Source organism: Notolepis coatsorum (genome assembly GCF_963971535.1).
Source record: "Notolepis coatsorum genome assembly, chromosome: 18".
NCBI classification, from domain to species: Eukaryota; Metazoa; Chordata; class Actinopteri; order Aulopiformes; family Paralepididae; genus Notolepis; species Notolepis coatsorum.
The window spans coordinates 89100259-89126767 of NC_140182.1; the positions used below are offsets into that span (position 1 = coordinate 89100259).

General features: G+C 42.4%; 1 protein-coding gene across 1 annotated transcript in view; it reads left to right on the forward strand.

Annotated features, from left to right (window-relative positions):
• The first annotated feature begins 710 nt into the window (after positions 1-710).
• tubgcp6 (tubulin gamma complex component 6) overlaps positions 711-26509 on the forward strand; it is a 75323-nt gene continuing 49524 nt past the window's right edge. Inside the window, 9 exon segments of the mRNA XM_084334713.1 lie at positions 711-985; positions 1484-2302; positions 3927-4090; positions 8982-9195; positions 10744-10902; positions 11068-11189; positions 11328-11391; positions 11487-11596; positions 11700-11791. Of these exon segments, the coding sequence (XP_084190839.1) occupies positions 1514-2302; positions 3927-4090; positions 8982-9195; positions 10744-10902; positions 11068-11189; positions 11328-11391; positions 11487-11596; positions 11700-11791 (1714 nt within the window). The 5' untranslated portion in view covers positions 711-985; positions 1484-1513.

Below are 26509 nucleotides of genomic sequence, written 5' to 3' on the forward strand. Positions count from 1 at the left end.
AATTACAGTAAAATCAAATGCATTTACAGATTACAACCTTTATTTAATGGTTAATATTTTGATAAAAGGTAATTTACTGTATTTTTATAGCATTTACACTCTACACAGTAGGAAAACAAAATAATACCGGTTTTGACCAGCAGCGACGAGGCAGCTCCATTGGGAGGGGGCGGGGCCGGGTGGGAGGGGGCGGGGCCAGGAGAAGGGGCGGGGCTAAAACCTGCAAGTTTTTTCAAATCGAAATGTTGACAGCTATGTTAAAGGGATATAGCTTATATATATAAATAATATACAAGTTATATAAAATAATAAACGTGGATTCTCAGTGTTAATCTGGCCCTTCAGAACAGATAGACTAAACAACATAGATTGAAGCCTGCATTTCTCAACCAAGGTGCCTTGCTTGCCTACCGTTTTGCTGTGGAAAGAGACAATACAGAGACACAGACCCTGGCGGTGCACAGGCATCACCCACACTTTCACAATTTCCCCGCACGGAATTGTCTAGTTTTTTATTATTATTTATTTTCAATTTATGTTCGAAATAAACGCATTCATTCAAGATATCTGGCCTCGCACGGATCTCACAGCTGTGCCCGCACAGTGCAATACTCCAATTCAGCCATTGGGTGGGGAGCGCCGCTGGCTCTGCGGCTCTGCAGCTGCATACTATTGGTTAGCCTAGCCTTGTTGTGGAGAGTATATGCTTGAAACTGAATGAATGAACGACCGCAACAGCGACTGCAACTAAAACATATCTACGTGCTGTTGAAAATACGAAAGCATGCATGTATTACAAACGAATGTCTGATGCAGCTTTCCCCTGTTATCTTGCCAAGTTGCGCCTGATACCCAGCCAGTGAACGTTAGCATTATATTAGCTAGCTAGCTAGCTAGCTAACGTTAGCATGCATGGAAATAGGTCAAATGGGATGGATGCACGACTGGAGCTGTCAACTCTCTGAAACACCATCACCCCGTGCAGGTACTTTTAGCTTGGCATTATTAAGTGACGTTAGCGAGTTTGCTTGCTGTGCAAGGTTAGCACATTAGCTTGCACCAGCAGTAACGTCAGCTAGCTCTGATAACTGGCTACAGAGAGTATTTACTAGATAGCTAGCGTTACTAATCAGTAAAAAAAATGAATAATGTTAAGTTAGACCTAAGTTGGTCCTGCCTAACGTTACTAGTAACAGTACTGTATATTTGCATATCGTATATGTCACAAATGTAATGTTCAGTACTATATACCTGTATGTCATGTATGTCCATATGCCATAAATGTCATGATGTCATGTATGTTGTGTATGTCATAAATGTCACGATGAATTGAAAATGGGGGACCCTGATGTAAACAAGACAAACGTCTTTCTCTGGTCTGCATCCCCTTAACAATTGTGTGTATTGAGCCGTACTGTATTGTACCCATTCTGCAATCTGTTAAATAAAGTTTTCATTCATTCACTCTGCGTCACCCACACAGGCTAGAGACAACAGTGACACTACTGCCACCATGTACTCCAGTCCTCGTGCAGCCCCACTCACATCGAGCAGCAGCAGCAGCATCACCGAGCAGCTGGGCGCCCTGTGTGACAGCAGCCTCTCTGGGGTGTCATGGAAACGCCGTGCCCTGGGAGGTGTCTCGAGAGAAGGTGTCCACCGAGCCCTTAAAAAGCAAGCCTATGGGGCCCTGCTCTCGAAGCTCTTCCAAGAAAGCGCCTCTAAAGGGAATATCTCAGGACCGAGTGCCACGACCACCACCCCTCCCAGAAACAAAGTCCTGATGATTTCCTTCGACCTTCGGGTGGCAGGCTGTCAGGACGAAGCAGAGAAGCTGGAGGAGCAGCTGGGGAGGCTGCCCGAGGGGGCTGCATCTGGGCTAACGGAGGTCGAATCGGTCCTGGAGCTCCTGGTGCAGTTGGCTGGCTCGGCACCCCCGCCACCCACCTCCTTCAGCAGGGACTACATGAGGCGAGAGAGGCCCGTGCTGCGGAGGCCTCCACTGGGCGGTTACCAGAGCGAAGAGCTGCAGAGGCTGGAAGCCCGGTCCTGGGGGTTGTTGTGTGCGGAGGAATGGGGCTCTTTGGGGGGATTGTGTGGCACAGTGGGGCTAATGGACGCTCCTCCAGGCACAGGCCTGCTGGCTCTGAGGACCAGCTCGGAGGCAGAGGAGAGGTTTGAGAAGGAGACCAGGCTGTCCTTGTTCGGAGCCCTGCAGCACACCCGCACCTCAGACCTAGACATCAGGCTGGACCTGCCTCCTGTACCCAGTAATGCAGATCTCACCGGGCTGTCCATCAGGGTAAGAGACTATGGCTGATACTACAGGAGGTCAAGTGCTTGTGTGAGGGGGTGTGGTACGCGGTCGCAGCTATTGCAGATTTGCACTTATTATAATTTATTTTAGCTATTTTAGTTTCACGTTAGCTTTCCACCGACACGACGACGAGTGCACACACCTGGTGACTGTGACCAATAGGTAGTTTGTTCAGAAAAGAGGAGAGGGAGATTTCTTTTGTTTTGTTCGTAGGTCAGTGGTTGTAACTAATTGGAAATTAAGTTTTATTGGATTATCACTGCTGGAAAATGTCTTGGACAAGATCTTTTGAAATACCCGTTTAAAAAACATTTGAGCTAAATCTTTAATTGGAGACTACTTAACACTATCAGTGCCGGCCTTGTTTACCTTTTTACCCCCTTGAATGCCATCATCCACTTCAATGTTAGCCTTAAAAACGCATGTGTCTAATCTGCCCGTCGCTTATCAATGACTTGTTTGCAGTCAACATTGTCGAAGCGGATTGTTTTTTAATCGGTTCATATCCTTTTTATAGCATTTTCGAAAAGCTATCGTTCTCTCGAAAATTTCCGGGATAATAGAAAGATTCCCCCATAAACGGCATTTATTGGAATATTCTCGAATACACAAAACACAATGTCATTTGTCGGCCTATTTATGAATCGTTTTCAAATAAACGCTAGATTATCGATAGTATATGTGTACTTATGCACGCTATAGAGGCGGGCTGAAAAATCGATTACCTCATTTCCTCAACATCACACACACACACGGCACATGCTGATCTCAGTGAATACAGCTCTGATTACCCCAAGACTGGTAACATAGACTCCTTACCTTAGATCAGATCAATAATCCAAAAAGATTATTCCAATTCCTGATCGCCATTCCAAATATCGATGGCGTTTATTGATTGATTATTGGCTGCTGTAAATATATATTCCACGCTGCATTCCAACTCGCGATCACTTCCATGTTCATCAGACGGCTTGCCAGCACTGGCTCCACCTCCACAGATCCAGCAGTATAATCGAATGACCTGCAGTTACACAGGGATAGACGATAGGGGGCGGTATTTTCCCATCTGATCTCCTAGAGGGTCTGCTGTACCAACGGGAGACTCGGTTGATGAAATATGAATTCAGATCGCTAATAAAAAAATCAAACAACAATACACGTCGTCGGCACTCAACGGGGGGGTCTGATAAGATGACAATACACGTCGTCGGCATTCAAAGTGTTAAAGAGCCGTAACATAGTCATCAGAGTGCCGCATGCGGCTCGTGAGCCGTGCTTTGAGTATCACTGCTTCAAGATTTTAGAAGCCTATTCTAAATTTGATCACTTACCAAGCCCTCAGGACATTCATGAAGTTTTATACACCAGTATATAGTGTATGATAAATTGGTACCAGCCTCCTGTTGTGAAGTCAACATAATGAAAACATTTCTCTCAACATCGCATGCACTATTTGCACTAGTATTGCTGACAGCAGTTTGCTTCACAGGATGCCTGAAATCAATCAAAATATAATAGTTAAATATTGTTTTATATTTGACACTCAGCATTTTAATCATATTCAATGTCCATAATGATCATTAGTCATATATATTGGTTATCTGTCCAGGTTCCCCCTAGCTTGGACCAGTCTGAGGATGAAGGCTTCCAGTCAGCCTCTAATCTGACCCCAGACTCACAGTCGGAGCCCAGCCCTAGCCCAGAGCTCGATGTCTGGGAGGCCCTCCGCACCTTCGAGCCCAGGAGACGCCGGTGCTGGGAGTCTGTCGGCTGGTAAGAAGTTGTCTTTTGTATCGAATTAATTGATGCTGCTGCTGCTCGATGTGAGTGGGGCTGCATGAGGACTGGAGTACATGGTGGCAGTAGTGTCACTGTTGTCTCTAGCCTGTGTGGGTGAGGCAGAGTGAATGAATGAATGATTGAAAACTTTATTAACAGATTGTAGAATGGGTACAATACAGTACAGCTCAATACACACAATTGTTAAGGGGATGCAGACCAGAGAAAGACTTTCGTCTTGTCTACATCAGGGTCCCCCATTTTCAATTCATCAGGACATATGACATACATGACATACAGATAGACAGTACTGCTACATCTATACATTTATGACATACCAGATTTGCAAATACAGTACTGTTTGTGATACAAAAAAGAGTCCAGAAAAGAGTATATACATTTGACGTAAAAACTGTACATTGGGGGAGGTTGGGTGGGGTGGGTGGGTGGGGGCTGTACATTGGAGGTTATTCGGTGGGTGGGGTTGGGGGGGGGGGAAGGAACACTGTACAACTGTACAAGCAAAACTGTACATTGGAATATTGACAACCATACTTGGTCTTTTACTGTACATTGGAGGGGGTTGGGTTAGGACATTTACATGGGCCAGTTTCAAATTGCAGTCTCCCGTAGGTGTTCTTTGAGAGTGTTTTTGAAAGTGGGTAGTGATTCACATTCCTTTACAGCTTGAACATAACCACAATGTTAGAGATGGCTGATGGCTGGTTGGTAGTGGGGTCTGGGAGCTCGCAATCATCTCCATATCAGGGCTGTACACTGCGATGATCTCGTCGCAAATTGCCCCTTTAATTGGCCGTTGCGATTGGTAAATATTATCTGGGGGCGGGCTTGCGAGTAGTGCTTTCAAGCCTTGCATTCGCATTTCACTCCTAAATTATCCAAGGCGTGTGATGACGCGATGCCGTCACTCACGCGAGCTGAGCAGTGAGCACTCAGCAGGTATGATCAGCGGGAACAATCGACTGAGCACTCACTCTGATAGACTGGCTGTCTGATTTAGCTATGAAGAAAAGTAACGTTAGTATTGCTTCATATTTTCGACGCGTTCGACCTCCTATAGTGAGCCGAACTGAACTGAACTCAGACACACGGAGAGAGCTGCGGCGTCTGCTGCTCCTCCTCCCTCCCGCCTCGGTGAGCCTGCCAGCCGGCTAGCTACTGATAGCTATCAACAAATGCTCCAGTAAGTCTAGTAGTGCATGATAGCTCGCGTTAGCTTACTGTTCAAAACAAAACATCCCATTAAACTAAATAGTTCAGATAGCTCCTGATATCAATGTCTAGTTATAACACTGAGTCGATGCGTATTCGAGCTGAGGGCACGCTGAATATAGTCAATAGGGTCCAGCTGCAGCGCCGGAGAATCCTGGCCGTAGCTGGAGGCTACAGTATAGGGTCCAGCTGCAGCTCCGGGGAATCCTGGCCGTAGCTGGAGGCTACAGTATAGGGTCCAGCTGCAGCTCCGGGGAATCCTGGCCGTAGCTGGAGGCTACTCGAGTACACACAGACAGTGGAGCTGGTTGCATATAGCGAGCATTTAGACTTGTTGCGTGGTGGCGATGTCTCGCAGATAATACAACTACAAGTATTTATATATTATATCTATATTTTATTTAAAAAAAATTATATAAAATAATTTTTTTTTTTTTTTTTAATCAAAAACAATCGATATAAATAATGGTAAAATTGTTATTTAAAAATGTGCCCCTAAAAAATATCTTTTGTCCCTAAATTTCTCATTTAGGGGCAAGTGTGCCCCTAGTGAAAAAGCTTAGCGTACAGCCCTGCATATTCATAGTATTCTCATGATGTGTTATGCAGTTCCTAGTTCCTACCAATATTATGGCTCAATACCATCAACATAGCTCATTAGCTACGGTTGTCATTTAATAACGATCACACATTGGTCACCGTCACCCGTTGTTTGCCTTCCAAGGTGTCTGTGATGATGGTGTTAACGTTATAAACGTTTACTATAAATACTTAATAAATAATAACAGCATCTGGGGGCTGACACTTGCATCTGTTCACACTCTTTGCAACCCACCATCAAATTATTATTAGTATTATTATTATTATTATTATTATTATTATTATTATTATATTGCCTTTATTTATCCTCAAAATGATTGAGGGCAGTTTCTCATTCATGTCGAGACAGTTTAAAATAACTTAAAAAGACACATAATAATAAAAGATAAATCATTTAAATGTTTTATTTATTGATAAACAATCAATTAAAACAAGTTAATAGAAGATAGAAAAAACTTAAATAAATAAAAACGGGTACAAACAGAGGTTAAAAATCATGAATTTAAAATGTCCAAGTTATTCATTAGGTATCTTGTGTAGAAAGTTCCAAGTGGTCCGAGCAAAGAAACTAAAGGCAGATCTTCCAAACTCAGTACGAACTCGAGGGACCTGCAGTGAAAGCCAGTCAATAGATTGTGTGTGGTATAGTCTGGACCAATCTAGCATAGATGTGATATAAAATGGCAATACTTCAATAAGGGACTTGTAGCAAATACATATGTTTATCACGTCTCTCAGACAGAGAAGACCACACAACCTTTTCATACAGGATGCAATGATGAGTGCTAGAAATATGACCTGTAATAAACCTAGCAGAATGATAAACAGCATCCAAGGGCGTAAGGGTAGTGGCAGAGGCATGCCTATAAATCACATCACCATAATCCACAATAGAGAGAACGGCTTCAACATTGTGTAATCCGTGTATAAATGTGCATGGCAGTTAGTTAACACATTGATGGCCATTGGGGCCCGTCTAATATAATGGTAGAGGGCCAGCAAATGTAAACAGACTTGGGGCTGTTTGTAGAGCTAAATCTATACTTTATAGTATTGCTATCTGTCCATTCTCATTGTCAATTGAGTCCATAAACCGTCCCTTCAAAATGGCTTAAAGAAATTTATTTTTTCATCAATATGTTCTCATTTTATAGCGCTGTGAATATAAGCGTTATACGGGATTTGGTCTAGTATATTTTCTGGAAGGCTAGATATAGGGCTAATAGCTGCTAACGTTATATCCAATGGCATTTCCGTTATACATATGCTACAGAAATAACTCAAACTGCATATGATCGGCACAATCCTCAAGCATGTATGCATGAAAGGGGGGGGGGGGGGCGGGGGACGTTGTTTCTTATTATTGATTACCAATAACCGTGTTCGTCTAACTAGCCACATAGGCCGATCGGATGGATGGCTATCAAAACAAGCCGATCGGGATGTACTTTACGTGAAAAAGATCTTACCGTGGGCCGGTGGGACCCCCCGAGCATTTCCCCGTTATCGATCGCCATCTGGTAGATCGATATGTCCATTGGCTGATGATAAATCCCCTTATTGCATAGTGAAATCTGCGATGCAAAACGTAATCCAAGCTACAGGCTGCAGATCCAGAATCGAGCTAACATACTACTCCATTGAAAGTAAAAAAAAAAAAAAATCCACCGTTCAGCCACAGGGCACACTGCATTATCGCGATAGCGCCCCTAAGAGGATCTGGCCGGTATTGCACCTTCTCGAATTCAAAGAGTAGGGTAAATCTGCAGTGCCGCTCGGCGACCTTGAATAGGTTATTAAAATGGAATAAAAGCAATAACAACTTGCCACGGATATATCCGTGCTTCTGTCCACAACGGGTGGAATCGAAACACCGAGATATCCGTTGTTTGTCCCCATTGTGTTAAAGATGAAATAATAATAATATTATTATTGCAATAGAGATTGTAAAAAGAACTGGACCTAGAATTGAACCTTGTGGAACACCCTGCTATCCTGCACTCTTCCTAATATACTAATATGTCTCTACAACTATGCACTCAACACTGCAGCACTCAAGTTTCAACACTTTGATGAACATTGTTACTCCGCTGGTTGAGTTGTACCCTTCCTGCTGACTTGTCGTACAGAACTTTTAAATCGCTTTGGATAAAAGTGTCAGCTAAATGTAAATGTAGTTATCGGTAATACGAGTAGTTCCCAAATGCACTGACTGCTGCTGATCAGACCGGTACTTTCTGGAATCAATCACAAGCACTTGAATTAAAACCACCATTACTAATATGTAAAAGCAAGGAATGATCAACAGTGTCAAATGCCTTGTAGAGGTCCACGAAGATGGCAGCACATGTTTTTCTTTCATCCAAGGCATTGACAATGTCATTCACAACTAAAGTGATAGCAGAAACAATGCTATACATAGACCTGAACCCGGATTGATGCAGGCTCAGAACAGGGTTTGTATTGAGAAATTCCTCGAGTTGACAATTTACAAGAGAATCTCGACAATTTGGATAATGGTCTATAATTATTTGGATCACTCCTATCTCCACCCGTATGCAAGGGGAGGACATGTGCAATTTTTCAAACTCTGGGAACAACACCAGTAGCAATAGAAAGGTTGAACATGTGAGTTATTTGCTCGGCAATTAGTAGGGTAGAAAGTGTCCAAAACTCCAAATTGTCATTAGATTACTCGGAATCAATGGTTTGAAGAGCCTCAATAACTACGCTTAGAGAGATGGGATCTAAAATAAACCGAAAGGCATGATTTGAAGTAGATGCATGATTAAGATGAATAAACGGATAGTCAATGTTAGTAGGGGGGATCCAATAGTCTCATCCTCAAATCCTCACCCTAATCTTCTTAAAAGGTGAATGTTTATTTACAACGGAAAGGAATGTTTTTCTAAAAATAAATCTAAAGATAATTCAATGTCAGGAATTCCGGATCTAAGATGAATGTCACCGTCATACAGGTAATTCAGAAAAGCGTCATTAAAATTCCTCAACATTTCTCAAAATTCAAATGCTACTCTGTTTCCCCCCACAGTCCTCCGGGGAAAAGGGAGCCTCCCTACTTGACGGAGGGAGGCCGGGAGGCCTTTGACCAGCTCTACCGGCTGTGGGAGGGGGAGATGAGGGTGGTGAGTGGTGCCACGCCCTCTCCTCTCCTTCCTCTGCCCCTGGACTCCCAGACGCAGCTGGTCACTCACCTCCTCAACGTACTGATCGGAGTGGCCTCCACCACCTTCCCTCTCAGCGAGGTACATCACACCCTCATTCATGTGTAAATCCTCCAGGGTATTATATAGAATATATCTTCCCTTAGCCTGACATGTAACAAGGTACAGTTCACCTCCCCAGTGAGTTTCAAGCCGCCCATTGGCTGATGATGAAAAGAACCTTGTGATGAAAATGTCTGTTGGCATAAAAAGTCACTTTGACTTACTATAGTGGCGCGTCATTCCCCAGTGTATACCTGGGGATAAAGTATGTACCAGTAGTGTCTCTGTACTGATTAACAGCTCTCCCCAGTGGAAACAAGTCTTATGTATATTGAAGCTCAACTTCTGAATAAAAACCTCTGTAGGTTGTCTGTGTGTATAGTAAGATATAGATATAGTGTGTATAGTATAAAATAACTTTTCTTTAGTTGAGCTTTAATACGCAATTATTGCTCATACAGGGGAGAGTCGTTAGCTGGTACATAGACATGCAGAAAATTGTCATATTTCCCCATATTTAATTGTGACAGGCTAATCTGCGTGTTATGTATTGCCTAAAAGACAATCTTACACTTTGTAAACAATGATGTGTACATGGGTATGTATGTACATTTTGACCATAGAAAGACAGCAGAGTCCAATAGTCTAACCAGCTCTGCACGCACAAACCAACCAACCAAATAACCAAAAAATGAAGGAACCCAGAGAGTGAATGGATTATAGAAGACCTCCTTCCAGGCCCATTATAAACAGAATTTATCAAATGGCGACTTGTTTCTAAATCTTTATGCAATTAATGAATGAATGTAAAGACAAGTACCATTATCATAATATCAACTTGACATGTTTACTTTGCTTATAACCGTTTAAATTCAGTTGTTTGAGTTTACCATTGTGGCGCGTCTGCTAGGGGTGAGAAAAAACAACAACAATACAGCATAGTATAATATTGCAATACACTGACGGAAAGTATCGATATATAATTTTATTATATATATATATTTTTTTATTATTCAGAATCTCTACTTCTGCTGGCAAAATGTGTGCACATCTTTGTATCAGGGCTGCTCGATTATGGCAATCATGATTATTTTGATTGATATTGAAATCATGATTATTAAACATGATTACTCATTGATTTGAGAACATATGCATTTATTGAAATTTAACACTGGTGTTTCTTTTTAACACGAGGACTTTGAATATAATTGAACTGAACAAGAAATAATGAAACAAGAAATAAGTGAACAAAGATATAAATAAATAAAACAAATAATAATATTAAAAATAAATATATACTGTATATCACCAACTATGTTGTAGTGCACGCTAAATAATGGTTTATCTCAATGATCTTGTTTTGTTGATCATGAGAAGCCAAAATCGTAATTGAAAATGAAACTTGATTATTTAACGGTCCGGACTGTGCATAGAATATAGAATGGTTGGATACTGATTCACTGTATGGCTATTCTCTTTTTATCCTTCTCTCTCTCTCTGTCTCTCACTAATTGTATCATCATTCTGTGGTGACTGGTTCTGGCGACTGGTTCATTATGTGGGCTGATGGTTCTGTGCCTGGTCCAGTGTGTGCAGTTTGATGTCAGGCCCGGTGTGTGTGTGTCGGGAGCATCCCCAGAGAGTGTGTCTCATCTCCTGGGGGAGCTCGCCCAGTATGGCACCCATTACCTGAGGCTGAGCCGCTTCTCTCTGCAGAGTGCCAACAAAAGAGGCCTAGTCTTCCAGGTAATGTGCTTGTCTCCCCTCATCACTATTGTTGACTTTAAAGACTTGTCAATTATGACTTGCTTTCGCCTGCTGCACATGATTCTGCAAGATCAAGCGTTTCTTTAGCCGTTGTGGCTGTTTGGTCTAAGTAGAGGATGATTTTTGGGAATCTCTCTCTCTAAGGCTTTTACAGGCGGTTTGCGGAAGTACCTGCATTATTACAGGGCCTGCGTCCTCAGCACCCCACCCATTCTCAGCCTGCTGACCATCGGCTTCCTGTTTCGCAAAGTGGGCCGTCAGCTCAGGTGAGAACACACCCTCCACCGTTCAGTCAGGCGCTGCCAAAGGCTCTGACCAGGCACATCGCTGAAACAAGAAAATCCTTTAAACTTAAGCAGTGTAGCTGCAGATACATAAACGTCAGCGATCTGCTTTAATCCCAGGTACCTGTCGGAGCTGTGCTGCGTGGACGGGCCCCTGGGGGTCGGCCAGGCTACGTTCCCCGTGGTGAGTAGCCTTTATCTGTAGACCGCAGTCCCATCCGGATTATGTTCCGCCTATCGGACGGGGTGTCAACTCAGTGCCGTGTGGCCTGTCCTCAGGGTGTGAAGATGCTGTCCTACCTGTACAACGAGGCCCAGAGCAACTGCAGCAACGAGAACTACCCCGTGCTGCTGTCGCTGCTCAAGAGCAGCTGTGAGCCCTACACACGGTCAGTTATCCTGCCACCAAGAAGAAGAGATGGAAAAGTGCTTTGTCTGTGATTTTTACGGTGTCAACACTGTCTGAAAGTGAGCATCTGTTTGTGTGCGTAGGTTCGTGTCTGACTGGGTGTACAGCGGAGTGTTCAGAGACGTGAACGGAGAGTTCATGATTCAGGTGAACGAGGAGTTCCTCGGCTACAGAGGTAAGGACACACGCACACCCACATGCACACACACATTTACACACGAACACAACCACCCACATGCACACACACCCACATGCACACAACCACACACACACACACACACACCCACATGCACACACACACACACACACACACACGCACACGCACACACCCACACCCACATGCACACAACCACACACACACACACGCACACCCACATGCACACGCACATGTACACACAAACACAACCACCCACATGCACACAACCACACACATGCACACAACCACACACACACACACCCACATGCACATGCACACACACACACACACACACACACACACACACACGCACACAGGCACACACACACTTATTTCAGACTGTGGATTTGACAGTAAGTGAAAATGATGAAAGTCCAGATAATCAAAAGCCTCTCCGATTGTCTGGCAGAAAGAAAAAAAATGTCACAGTCTATACAACCTAGTTGAATTTTGACTTCATATCTGTAGGGTATGCCCCCAAAGGGGGGGGGGGGGGGGGGGCGGCTGTCAGCAGTCAGTCTGGAGTAGATCTCACTTCTGTAAGCGAATGAATGAATGTCTCGTTGTACAGACATATACAGTATGCTGAAGTGTATTGCATTGCAGAACCAACAGAGGCTAATGTTACATACTTTATTTAGATGTTTTGAGTAAAAAATAAAAATAAAAAATATATATATAATTGCACTCCACAAACGTCCGCCGGCTGAAGTGTACTTTTCGGTCTAGTTATGGACTTGGACTTCAAAGTGAGGAGAGAGTGGAGCGAGGAGAAGATGGGACCCTCTTGGCCCTGTGGGAACTGGCTGCGTTTGTGCCTTTTCTCCTCTGTGTCTTCCCACTTGCCTAGTCGAGTCTGTTGTTGAAGGCACGTCCCTTTCATCTTTCCGAGTGGTTTTCAGTTGCATAAAACCTCATCAAATTCAAGTTGTTACATGAGCCACTTGCACTGAAGAAGAACCATACATTTTCAAATCAATCAGTCAATTCAAATCACTTGTGAATGTGATACGAATGAAGAACCTTGTTTTGGGCTTTGAAGCCTCAGCACCATTTTATCATCAAATATTCAAAGCTTTGGGATGATGGGGGGGGGGGGGGGGGGGGTTCTCTGTTATGTACTTTCTTCAGACTTGCTGTTGTATTAATCCTGTCTTCATCATATGCTATCATTCGGCCTTAGGCCTAACAAAATTAATAGTTGGTTTCAGGTTGGTTGTCAGTTTGGCCATGGGTAGGTAGGGAATTTATTTTATTTTATTTTTTTATTTTATTCTTTCCCATGGCGATTATGGATAGGGAATTTCTTTATTTAATTAAAATGTCCACAACAACATGGATGCATGTACTCTGCCAGCATGTTTAATATCCATAATACTAAATGTTTGACTAAGATTTCTATGAAACTTTATTCTTAAAAAAAAAAAAAAAAAAAAAATCGGATTTTTTTTTTGTTTGTTTTTTAAAACTCATAAAATATATTGGGTCGCACCTAAATCGGCAGGGTCGGTCGGCAACCTGAAACCAACTATTATTTTTGTTAGGCCTTATTAGGGTGCAAGCCCCGAATGCTAAACCCTATTGGTGCTAGTCATTGCATGTGAACGGGCCATATCTGTGCTCTAGACTCAGGAAAGCCATCGACACCTCTGGTTATCATTGCACAGTGGCACACTGTGAAAGGAAAGTGGGTGTTTGAGTGACAGAAACATGATAAACATGTCTTAACAATTTAAAAAATGTTTTTAGAACTGTGAAATTGCTGGCATTTAAATTCAAATTATTTAGGAAAAGTCGTGAAAGGAGGAGACTGTTTGTTTGATTTATGGTGCAAGAGTAGCTCATTTAATTAAAAAGAAAAAACGCCCAGTGGCTTAGGCCTATGGTGCTTCTAGCGTAAATCAAATTATTCTCATATTCTCCTCTGCATTTACATTTAGTCATTTAGCTGACTCCAAAGCGACAAGTAAGCAGGAAGGGTACAATTCTGGCACCTAAGGGTAAGTAACATTGTTTATCAAACAGTGTTGAACTTGGGTGCTACAGACTTGAGTGCATAGATAGTAGTATAGATACATTAGCATAATAGGGTAGTAATATAGGCGAGGTAGATTCCTTAGTTAGTGCAATAAAAAGTTATTATTGTAATTGGTGGTTTTATTATTATTCAGCTTACGCCACATGTACCTCAGTCCATGTGTTGCTTTTTAGGCAATTCAGCATTCTGATAGACCAGCAAAGGTTATGTGATGGCACAAAAAGTGTCAAACGAACAAACTTCATGGTGGCGCTATAACAAGCTTAGAAAATATTGCAAATTCAAATGGCCGTATCCCATGATGAATCATATACACACTACACATTTACTCAACGCTCTTGGAAGCCTTGACACACGCATTCACGCCGAACAGTGTTCGAGAGGCATGCTTTTATTTCTCAGCTGAGCTGACGTGTGAGCCGCTTCTCTCTGTTAAACACTTGATGACATTTTCTGATTCTGCAGAGTCGACGTGCCTAGAAGGGCAGTGAATGTTTTCACAGAAAAAGAGTTTCATATCTAGGAATATTATGAGCATATTCCCTGTTGTGTCAACATTTCCAAGTTATGAGACGCATGCAAAGCGATGTCAAAACCTCATAGTCTAACTGTGAAGTTATATAGTCTATGCTGCATGCTATCTTTTCTTCAACAAAAGAGTACACTAATCATTCCAATACTTTTATTTGTATGATTGATCTGCATCAGGCATCTATTTGTGGAAGGCGAGGCACACACATTTACGCATACCCAACGTTGCCTTGAACTTTATTCAGTGGTTGTCATTGTGTCCAACAAGTGTGTTTTTGAACAAATATGATTGGTGGGAATAATGATCTGCCATTATGCTTTTCTTATACCTTTCTGAGTAGCAGTGGTCTACATCCAGGTTTTCCCACAATTGATTTGCTCAGCCATATAAAAGCATGATGACCACTTTCATCTATGACATATCATCATCATCATCATCATCATCATCATCATATCAGCCCATTGTGCAGATCAGTAGGCCTACTATAGTCTGATGTATGTCAACCAGTTTGGCTGGTTGTCTCTGATAATAATGTGAGGACAGGCACTGGCTTGTTCACCCTGTTCCCCTGATTTTAAATTATTGCGTACCTATGTTGTTTTGAAGGTGAGGGTGAGAGGGTGACGGGTGAGGATGGACACTACCCTCCTCCTCCTCCTCCTCATCTTCATCATCACACTAGTTAAAATAGATTTGAATGTGGTATTCATTGCATGTGAATGTATGGATGGGCCATATCTGTGCTCTAGAGGAAAGCCACATGGTTACCAATGCACAGTGGGGGTGTTTGAGTGACAGAAACATGATAAACATGTCTGTAACTATTTAAAAAATGTTTTTAGAACTGTGAAAGTGCTGGCATTTAAATTCGAATTATTTACGAAAAGTTGTGAAAGGAGGAGACTGTTTGTTGATTGAAAAAGAAATGCCCAGTGGCTTAGGCGTATGGTGCTTCTAGCGTAAATCTACCGGTAATTATTCGCATATTCTCGTTTTCATTTACATTTAGATTGAGTCATTTAGCTGACTCCAAAGCGACAAGTCAGCAGGAAGGGTACAACTCTGGCACCTAAGGGTAAGTAACATTGTTTGTCAAACAGTGTTGAACTTGGGTGCTACAGACTTGCCGTAAGTGCATAGTAGTATAGACACATTAGCCAGGTAGGTAGTAGTAGGTAGTAATATAGGCAAGGTAGATTTCTTAGTTAGTGCATGAATTGTGTAGGCTAAAGCATCATCAGAATAATTATCTTGCATCTCTTAAACATGAACTTGGTGCAGCCTTCTTTATGTGAGCAGAAATCCAACTTTCCCCTTTGATGAATTCCTTGTCTGTCCCGCATCAGTGGGCTGGCTAGATAGAACAGTTCATGAATCTTAGTTTAGTTAAAAATAAACAAGACGGAGAGAAAGAGACAAAAAGAAAAATTGTATTAAATAAAACTGTCAAAGAAGGGGTGGGGAGGTTCAGATGGTTCATAAAAAAATTTATGTTCAGTTTCTGATTGTTCAATGTTCCCTTAGTTAAAAGACGATGGGGGTGGGGGGGATTCAAACAGTTCATAAAACTTAGTTTAGTTACAAATAAAAAAGAGAGAAAAGTACAGTATGAGATGGTTCATAATAAATTATATGCCAATATTAAATCAATTTGATGCTTTTAAGGCACAACAATTGCATTGCCATTGAATATTACGTAGGTTAGAAAACGTTGCCAGACTTCCTTTTTAATCCATTGTTTATTGCGAAATTGGTCTTTAACCCTTTCACTGCCACACGACAGAAGGTTAACCCTTTACTATCGCACTACCGACGGTCGCCGGCTGTTCTGTGGCAGTGAAAGGGTTAACCTTCTGTGTGTTGTCTCAGTGAAAGGGTTAACCGGTTGGTAGTGTGGCAGTGAAAGGGTTAAGGCCATTGCCAGGAAATGACCACCTTATATCATGATGCTAGATTGGAACTATGGACCCTGTCTGACCCCTGTCTGACCCCTCTCAAATGACTGGCTTGTGCTTAAGGTCTGAACTTGAAGAGTATTTTGTTAGCAAAAATAAAATAAAAATCGACTTCCGGTATAAGCCACGCCCATGCCCGGTCTTCTATTCGAATGCAGATACTGATCATTTTGTTGGTTGTACAGATAAAGATACAGCTACAGATAATGACGTCTCTGCACACTCATTTTGGGTCCCTTCCTCTTCATCATTTATATTAATGATATTGTCTCTTCATTGAATGGTTGTCAATTTGGATTTAGCTGTTTAATACTACGATTTGACAACATAAAAAAAAAAAATGTATAGACTATCTGGAAATCAGAGTTTCAGCATGGTTCTGACCACATTATGAGTCATCTGCAACAGAGTCATAGCAGGGATATTTCGGAGCATTTCAAATTAAATAAAAGACAGCTGCATACAGTAACACACTTCAGTCATTCATTATGTCAGAAAGACCGCCCGCAGGCTAAAGCAATTAGGCTACCACAGACCTCTGCTGCTGTCTAGGTTCTTAACACTTTCCGTGCCGGAGCTCGGTGCCCCGGAACCTCCTTGAATGCCGCGACCCACTTCAATGTTAGCATTAAAAACGGCTAATCTATGTTTTAAATTATGGCTACAGTATGTGTCTAATCTGCCCGTCGTTTATCAATGACTCGTTTTCAAGTCAACATTGTCGAAGCGGATTGTTTTTTTATCGGTTCATTTTTGTTTTATAGCATTTTGAAAAGCCCTCGTTTTCAAGGAAAATATAAAGATTCCATGATAAAAGACATTTACTGGAATATTCTAGAATACACAAAAACATTGTAATTTTTCGGCCTATTTATGAATCGTTTTCAAATAAACGCTAGATTATCGATAGTATATTATGTGTACGTATGCACGCTATAGAGGCGATCTGAAAAATCGATTCTCTTATTTCCTCATCAGCGATTGCGCACAAACACACACACACACACATGGGGCAAACGCTGAGATCTCGGCGAATACAACTCTGATTATCCCAAGACTGGTAAAATAGATTCCTTACCTCAGATCAGATGTTCTCCAAAAAGATCATTCCAATTCCTGATCGCCATTCCAAATATCGATCACGCTTATTGATTGAGTATTGGCTGCTGTAAATATATATTCCAGGCTGATTCCCGTCCCGCGATGACTTCCATGTTGATCAGACTGCTCGCCAGCACAAGGAACCAGCTGGCTCCGCCCCTACATATCTACAGATCCCAGGTCAGTCTAAGCGACTGACCTGCAGTTACACAGGGATAGACGATAGGGGGCGCTTTTTTCCATTCTGAGCTCCTGTAGGGGCTGCTGTACCAACGGGAGACTCGGTTGATGAAATATGATTTCAGATCGCTAATAAAACGATATTTGTCGTCATCTGCACTCAGTGGGGGGGCTAATAAAACGAGATATGACGTCCCTGACACTGAAAGTGTTAAACAGCATGGCATCATCCCAGTCTTCTCAAAGGACCATTTCAAGGAAGTTTTAGTTTACTCTGGATTTGGTAATAGATGTACTGTGAAGACTGAGATATTATAAAATAGATCTATCCATATGCATCAAATCACGGACATAAAACAGCAGTCCTAAAACATAATGCATGACGATATTAGCCTCATCACAGTCTCGCCGACCCTCATAACTTACAGCTGACTTACGAGGACAGACACACTTTTGCATAACATAAGTAGGGATGCACCGATCTGACTTTTTCAGTCCCAATACCGATACCCCCCCCCCCCCCCCAAAAGTAAAAAAAAAAAAGTGTTTTCTTTTTTATATTAAAATATATTTTCTTTTTAAGAATTGTAAAGGATCACAAGTGTGTTTTTGATTTGTTGTAAACAAAGACAGAAAATAAACTTCATTCATTCAATTAATAAACTATGCCTCACTGTCACTGTGTGGAAGAGACTGGGATCATTCTTTTGTGCAAGGCAACATCAGGCTTGACTTAAAACATTACTTTCCTAACTTAGTGAAACTAAATGTAACAAATTAACACATAGATATAAATGTACTGAATGGTTATCTTATTTTATTTATAAAAAAATAAATAAAAATAAAACGATTTATATATTTTTTTAACGATACCCGATCCAGCTATTTTACTGATATTGGCGGCCGATACCGATACCAATATCGGATCGGTGCATCCCTAAACATAAGCATTAGCTACAGTATATGCAAATAAAATTACTTGCATTTTCATATCTGATCTACTCGTGAATTAAGTCTATGCGGCATGTGCTGAGCTCTGGTCCACACGCTGTTTCCCGTGGCAATAGAAAACTTTATCGGTCGATGATTTTCTGCCTCTTTCTTTAATCAACTCTGGTGTAGATCTCCTTAAATGTCTCACATTTTCTTTCTAGACTTGACAGACATTGGGTAGCCAAATAAATGTAAAGCTTTGCCAAAATGCGCTCCTGCACTAAATTGAATAGTGCAACTTTAGGCTACTAGGGTAATTCATCCACACAATAAATTGAATGAAGGTACATGAGTTATTTTCAGCTTTTTATCAAACGTATTATTAAAAGCCTAATATTTATATTCAAATAAGCTCTATATCATGATTTATATAGACATTCAGCACTCCCATAATGGAATGTTCCTTACTTTCATAACCCATTCTTTCCTGCCACTGGGCCAATTAGACTATGAAAGTCTCAGTCTCCTTCGATTGAATCATTGAATAGCCGACTATTCAAGATCACCGCTACATAGGACAGTCTTGCAAGCATACTGCAACAGAAAATTGTTTTCCGAAACATAGCTTCCCTATGATTAGTAGGAAAAGGATTGTTGAAGCAGTTTTCCTATCAATGTTGGATTATGGAGATATAGAAATGTTTCTTCTTACACCCCTAGACTTGGTCTATCATTCTGCCCTCAGATTTATTACTGGTGAGTGGTGATAGATGTGGTACTCGCCACTGCTTCCTGTATGATATCATGATGCTAGATTGGAATTATGGACCCTATCTGACCCGCTCAAATTAACACATTGTCTGCCAGGCATTGTGCCCATCTTTGTGCCCTCTGCCAGCGCTGTAAGCCTATGGAGTCGCTCACCTTCTTTGCAGGGCTATAACTTTTTAAATATTATAGCTATATCGACATTACTATGGCCCATTCAACATCGGGTATCTATCGTTCCGGATGTGGGAACGTTATATTTTTCCATTCATACATTGTCGTGTTAGTACCCTCGTGAATATAAGTATGTTTTTAGACTGTATAGCAGTAATTCCTAAAACGCGAGTTATAGGCCCCGATGCATATGATACATTATCGATTGGCGTTTTGTTCCTATACACGCTATATTAAAAAATTCAAATGTATATGATCGGTATACATTATGCTTCATCATGCGTGAAGGAAAGGGGGGGGGGGGTGTTTATAATTCCTTGATTGTCAGTAACGGCTTTTTTTAGTATGGGTTGATCAGATGGATTGCAGCGAAATAAACAAACAATCGAGCTGAAAATAACGTTAGATTCCTCTTACCGTTCACTGATGAGTCTGGAGGGGAAAAAATCAATTATTCAATGTCGATATGCTAGATCCATTTTCCGTTTGTATGACGCAATAAACCCCGAAATCATATTGATTCTTGCGTTTTTCGAAAGCGATCCAATGCACTCAAGTGTGTATCTAGACCCACGTTACAATATATCTCTGCCGGAGGAATTTCCCAGATGCACAGAGCGCCACTTCCGGTTTGGCGTGGAGTGTAACTCACCTGAAATCCACCAGGGGGCGGTATTGAGGCGTTGCAATATCAGACAGGGTCCAGCTGCGTCCCGGAGGGAGGCTGGATGAATTATGAATGCCATGGCGAAAAAATGAAATATGGATCCCAAAAACTAGTTTACTCGTTGTTGGCGCACAACGATTGGTGGGCAATAACGAGTATACTCGTTGTTGGCGCACAATGTGTTAAGGTCCCCCAAGTAAGGTCTCAACTTGGAAAGTCAGCCTTTTGTTTTAATGCCCCTGCTTCTTCAACTCACACTAAATGCAATACTCCACTATCCTATTTTTTATAAAAAAATTTCATCTGTGTTTTTGTCCTATGTATTCAATGTATTCAATGTCTTAACTAACAGATTCTTTCCTTTTTATTTTAACTTGCCTGTAATCTTGACGACATTTGAAATGAGGGAAAACCTCAATTAAATTAAATTAAATATACAGTAGAGATGTGAAACCTACTACTTGTGTGTATTTCCTCACAAACAACTTTGTCTCTTGGACCCATGCGCCATCTTGGATTATTCTGTATTAACTGTATTATTCATTTCAGCACTCATTTGAACCATACTTGCTTAGGAGACATACAGTAGCAAAAATAGGCTGTGTGACAGAAAGACCCACATGTCCACAACAGGGAATTTCTAATGTTGTTTACAATAAAGCCTGCCCTCTGATAATTGCAATCTGAAGGGGTTGAAGTGGCAGGGATGCAAAGCAAGTGCGTGGCTGCAGTCGCCCGGCGCGGATAACGGTCCGCATTTTATCTCCACCACTTGAGAGGACCGGAATCCGCTTTTCAAAAGTCACTGGTGTCTCACAAAAAACACTCGACTCTCACGACACTCGTGATAATAAAACCTATAACGGATAACGGACAGCGAGTTATACAGTTACTGATGCTGTAGTAATGAAAACGCTGGAGCAGGGTAGCCTACACTCTGTCTAAGAGAGATATCGCCTATAAGAGGCACAATGACACACGGGACAAAATATTTAGCCTTATCGAGAGTTGCAAAGTTTCATGGGTTGACGACTAAAATAGGTAGTTAGGTTTTCTGAATGTTCTAAATATCCTTGTTTGAGAAGAACTGGTGATAGTAGTTGGTTATTTCCAGGGCTAAAGCTTTTGGAGGGGTATTAAAAAAGACATGATTTCTTATTTTGACATCGATCACCATGGCAACGATTGAAGCGTCAAAGCAATCGGGTCAGCCCTACAAGAACGTACTCAATCTCAACTAATTTACAATTTTTAGATGATAAAGTTTGAAAACATTGGTCCTCTGAAACCTAAAACAGAGTTACATGATTCTTCATCTGAGGTTCTTTATCACACATGCGCACGCACGCACGCACACACAGTACAGTGATATGTGCAGAAAAAGTACACAGTGTAGCAGTATAGTGTACAATGGCAGGCCCTTTTATTAGTATGTTTTATATGCACTGTTATTATAGCCTTGTCCAAACATTGAACATCATACAACAACCCACTCAAGGTCAGAATGCCACCTCAGCTTTGTCTGGCACAGAGGTTCATTTGCCCATTGGCTACACCTCATCAACTCCTGCAGTGAACCTATACGCTCCTCGCTCCTGTGTTTTTGGAGGACACACAAATGTCATTGTTTATCCTCTTGTCTGTCAGCTAGGGACCCAATCAACGGCTAAGCTTTCTTGGCAAGCTGTGGGCTTCCTGTAAGGAGCACTTGAAGTCTCATTTGTGCATTTGTGTCCTGTGCTTTCTGCTTGGGATCACCGAGCTAAATCACTAAACACTTTCCAAGTGCTAATTCAAGGAACCGTAGTTGTTGTTGCTATGCCATGATGTAAGTCATGCTAATGACTAAGGAAAGGTTGTTTAGGCCGAGTGATGAGAGTTGAAGACCACTCTAATACTGTATACCCTGAATTAGGGCTGTACCGAATAGTTCGAAGCTTCGAAGCTTTGTTCATAACGTTGACATTCTAATTCTAAATCAACATTCGAATTAAAAATGTTTAATAATATTTTAGTATTTTAATATTTAGTCTATTCATTCTGTTTAAACCAATGTTTTTTTCCCCCCACAGTTGCAGATAAAGATTAGGCTACACTAATATTATAGTATTATACTATTGTATATGACTCATCATACACATTTATCATAAATGATGTAGCCTATCTGCATCTGCTTGACGCTCGACGCTCCATCAAGACGTCACCATCACTTTCTTACCAACCGTGCCCTTATTGGATTATTTATGTTGACGAAACTGACAAGTTATATTCATTAACACATTCGGGGCCATTCAATTTCCCCATCCTTTTCTAGCACGGCTAGGTTTTCATTACATAGTTTCACTGTGCGTCACCTTGTTTGTAGAGCTAAATCTATATTTTATATTATAGCTATTGAAGGATTTGGGGTGCTTTTTCAATGTATGTGATGTATAGATTGGGGGGAGATGATCACAGCTAAAACGGTGAGATCGAAATGTGCATGGAAGACGGTGATAGAAGAAGCGGTTCAGAGGCAGTAGCCAGCAGAATGTTTAGCAGCCAGCCGAATGTTTGCATTCCTTACAAGAACAAATTGATAAGAGCGAGTGTACTGTAGGCCCAGAGCGAGGGAGAGGGGTGACCTCTTTAATGCAACAGTGAATGAAACGTTTAATGGTGTGAAAGGTTATTAACGCAGTTGTCATGACAACGCGGCACATGACAACCAGAAAGGGGTGGGCCGTCGTTGTGACGACGAAGATCTATAAGTCGAACGGTGTTTCCGGGTGTAGGGCAGACTAGAATCTGACCAAGAGCGAGTAGGACTGAGATCACACAGAAGACGCTCTCTCCTCCCATCACAGAGAGGGGGGGGGGGGGGGGGGGGGGGGGAAGAATGCCACATCATCATTAGCTTCGGCTAACACGAGGAGGGTTCAGGCTAACGACCAGGCCTGACCACTATTGGACATAACAGCAAAAGGACGATAATCTGAACACACCGAAAGATCATTAGAATAGACTCTTCAAGGACAATACAATCTGTTAACATCTGAGCTGAGGTTTCTGTTTATCAAATAAAACCACGCTTTTCCTTGTAAGGTATTTCACGTTGTCGAAGTGTTGAATTCTTACGGAGGTGGAGAATTAGTATGGTTTATGGATTGCACTAACAGGGGAGATAAGGATCTTATCAGCCAGTGTCGGAGAGACGTCAGGACCATTAAAATGACACAACGCAGAGGAATTGGATGGAGAGCCAAAACAGATGAAGACGTGATACTGGCCAGTTTGATCAGGATCTAACAGTTGGTGCCGTGACCCGGATTTGCAAGAGATTAAAACAACGGGAACAGTTGGTTGCCGAGAGATAAGAACAACGGAAAAAGACTTTTTCAATAATGGGACGACAGTGGACAACAGTCATCGGGTGTGGGAGAATCATGATCGAGCAAGGCCGGCCAGCCCTGGGAGAGAGCGCCGAGTCGAGCGGTCATGAGGCGGACCAGCGCTGTAGGAGAAACAGCGCTTAGGAGAAAGATGTGAGTTCACTGTGCACACACGGTTGTTTTGATCTTTTAAGTCAAATAAAAACAAACAGATAGTGCATCCGTAAATAAGTAGCGACAGAGAAGCCAGCTGTGATAATATGAGCAGAGAGCCATGGTGTTTTGAAAAACCAAGATGGGTTTTATCTACAGGGAATGAAAAACAAACGGGCCGGTGAAGGAAGGCAGTGTTCTAAGGGGTTAATTCCATTTTTGTTGGTCTGTAATGTAAGGGTTGTTTTCCTCTCAAGAGGCGGGAACGCGGGACTGTGAGTCGGGAGAATCTACCTACGTTTTTCAGACCTACCGTCATTTGGCATTCAGTCTATTTTTGACCTGTTCAGTACTTGCATGTTAGTAGATCATCTATTGTCATGTGACCTGCAGACATCATTATGACCTGTTTGGCCGACGAGACTCTAGGAGACAGTTGTTTTGTTGTTAGGCCTTGAAAAAGGAGGGCAGCGCCCGTTTGTTTGAGAGAGTAGCCATTATGAGCGAGACAAGATGGCCGCAAAAAGGGGCCACGAGGAGGATGATACAAGATGGCCGTGAGCCACGAGGAGATAACAGATAAGAACCAGGAAGTGACACGTCAACTAAAACACCATAGAGGAGGAGTAGGTCGCCACCTAGTGGCGGAGGGGGGGTAGTGCTGGGGAGTTTTCATTACCCATAGGGGAATATTTAGATATAAGTCTGTACTACCATCTAGTGGCGGAGTGGGGGAGTGAGTCAAGTTAGAGAATCTACTGCAGCACAGAGAATGGATCTATTATAATAATAATATTAGATATAGAGTTTAATTATACAATGGTTTAAATAAGAATTGCACAGAAAGATGGTGCAGTTATTTGAATGGGTTAATTATGGAATAAAGAGGGAGTTTGAATTCCAGTGGGGCCTTCTCACACCTAATAGATAGGCAGGGTCTTCAGAAGACACGTCACCAGAAGAACTGGCGCGCGCTGGGGGTCAAACTGGGATGAAGAGTTGCGCGGAGTGGGTATCGGAAGCTGCAAGTGTCACGCCGGAAGACAACAAACAGGGAACCGCCCTGTAAGATGGATAAAGGTGTGGAGAAGGTGGTAGACTAATAGCAAAACAAGGGAAGTCGAATGTACAGACGACTGCTGGTGTTGTGTTTCTGCTTTCAGCGGGGGGGAAGACACCGACAGCGGTGGAGACGACCAGGAAACAGACTGGAGGAGGAGGAAGCCACAGGGGCCAGGCACCGCAGCCTGGTACACAGATCATCCACGACGAGAGAGAGGAGACGGCGGCGGTGGAGGAGCAGATGTGGAGAGGACAGCCAGAGACACTGAGCAGTAGCAGACCAGGGGAGACATTTTTGCCTAGGGGACCCGCCCTGGAAGGGGGGACCAGCTCAGGAAAGGAGCCGTCACTGAAAGGGGCCCTTGCCCTAGGAGACGGGACCGGCCCAAGATGGGAGGTGTACTGTAAGAGGGAAGGGAGCGCTCTGATTTGGACGTGGGGTGTACCTAATAGGGGGGCCGAAGGGTTTAGGTGTGTCGTCTGAAAAGTTGCAATCTGTGTTTTTCTCTGTCTCTCTCTCTCTCTCTCTCCTCCCTGACCGTTGTTTATCCTTTCTGGTTTGGGTGTGATGCGGGTAATGGAACAGCAGACGGCGGGGCCCTAATTGTTATGAGTCTATTTTTGTGTATAATTAATTGAAAAACCAAGTAGTCTGTTGATTCTGAAGGTTGATTAAGAATCAAAGGGGGGAATGAAGGATTTGGGGTGCTTTTTCAATGTATGTGATGTATAGATTGGGGGGAGATGATCACAGCTAAAACGGTGAGATCGAAATGTGCATGGAAGACGGTGATAGAAGAAGCATTTCAGAGGCAGTAGCCAGCAGAATGTTTAGCAGCCAGCCGAATGTTTTGCATTCCTTGCAAGAACAAATTGATAAGAGCGAGTGTACTGTAGGCCCAGAGCGAGGGAGAGGGGTGACCTCTTTAATGCAACAGTGAATGAAACGTTTAATGGTGTGAAAGGTTATTAACGCAGTTGTCATGACAACGCGGCACATGACAACCAGAAAGGGGTTGGCCGTCGTTGTGACGACGAAGATCTATAAGTCGAACGGTGTTTCCGGGTGTAGGGCAGACTAGAATCTGACCAAGAGCGAGTAGGACTGAGATCACACAGAAGACGGGGGAGGGGGGGGGGGGGGGGGGGAGAAGAATGCCACATCATCATTAGCTTCGGCTAACACGAGGAGGGTTCAGGCTAACGACCAGGCCTGACCACTATTGGACATAACAGCAAAAGGACGATAATCTGAACACACCGAAAGATCATTAGAATAGACTCTTCAAGGACAATACAATCTGTTAACATCTGAGCTGAGGTTTCTGTTTATCAAATAAAACCACGCTTTTCCTTGTATTTCACGTTGTCGAAGTGTCGAATTCTTACGGAGGTGGAGAATTAGTATGGTTTATGAATTGCACTAACGGGGGAGATAAGGATCTTATCAGCCAGTGTCGGAGAGACGTCAGGACCATTAAAATGACACAACACAGAGGAATTGGATGGAGAGCCAAAACAGATGAAGACGTGATACTGGCCAGTTTGATCAGGATCTAACACTATGGATACAATACCATGGTCATTTGACAGTAACTATCTTCCGTTCAAGATGCAAAGAAGAATACATTTTTTCGTGAATACTCTCACGCGTTATCCCGTGGTGAATATAAGTATAATTTCTGAATGATCCAGGCTAATTCCTGGGAGGCTGGCTATAGGGCGCAACGTGAATTCTACTAAAACCATTGGCGTTTCGTCCC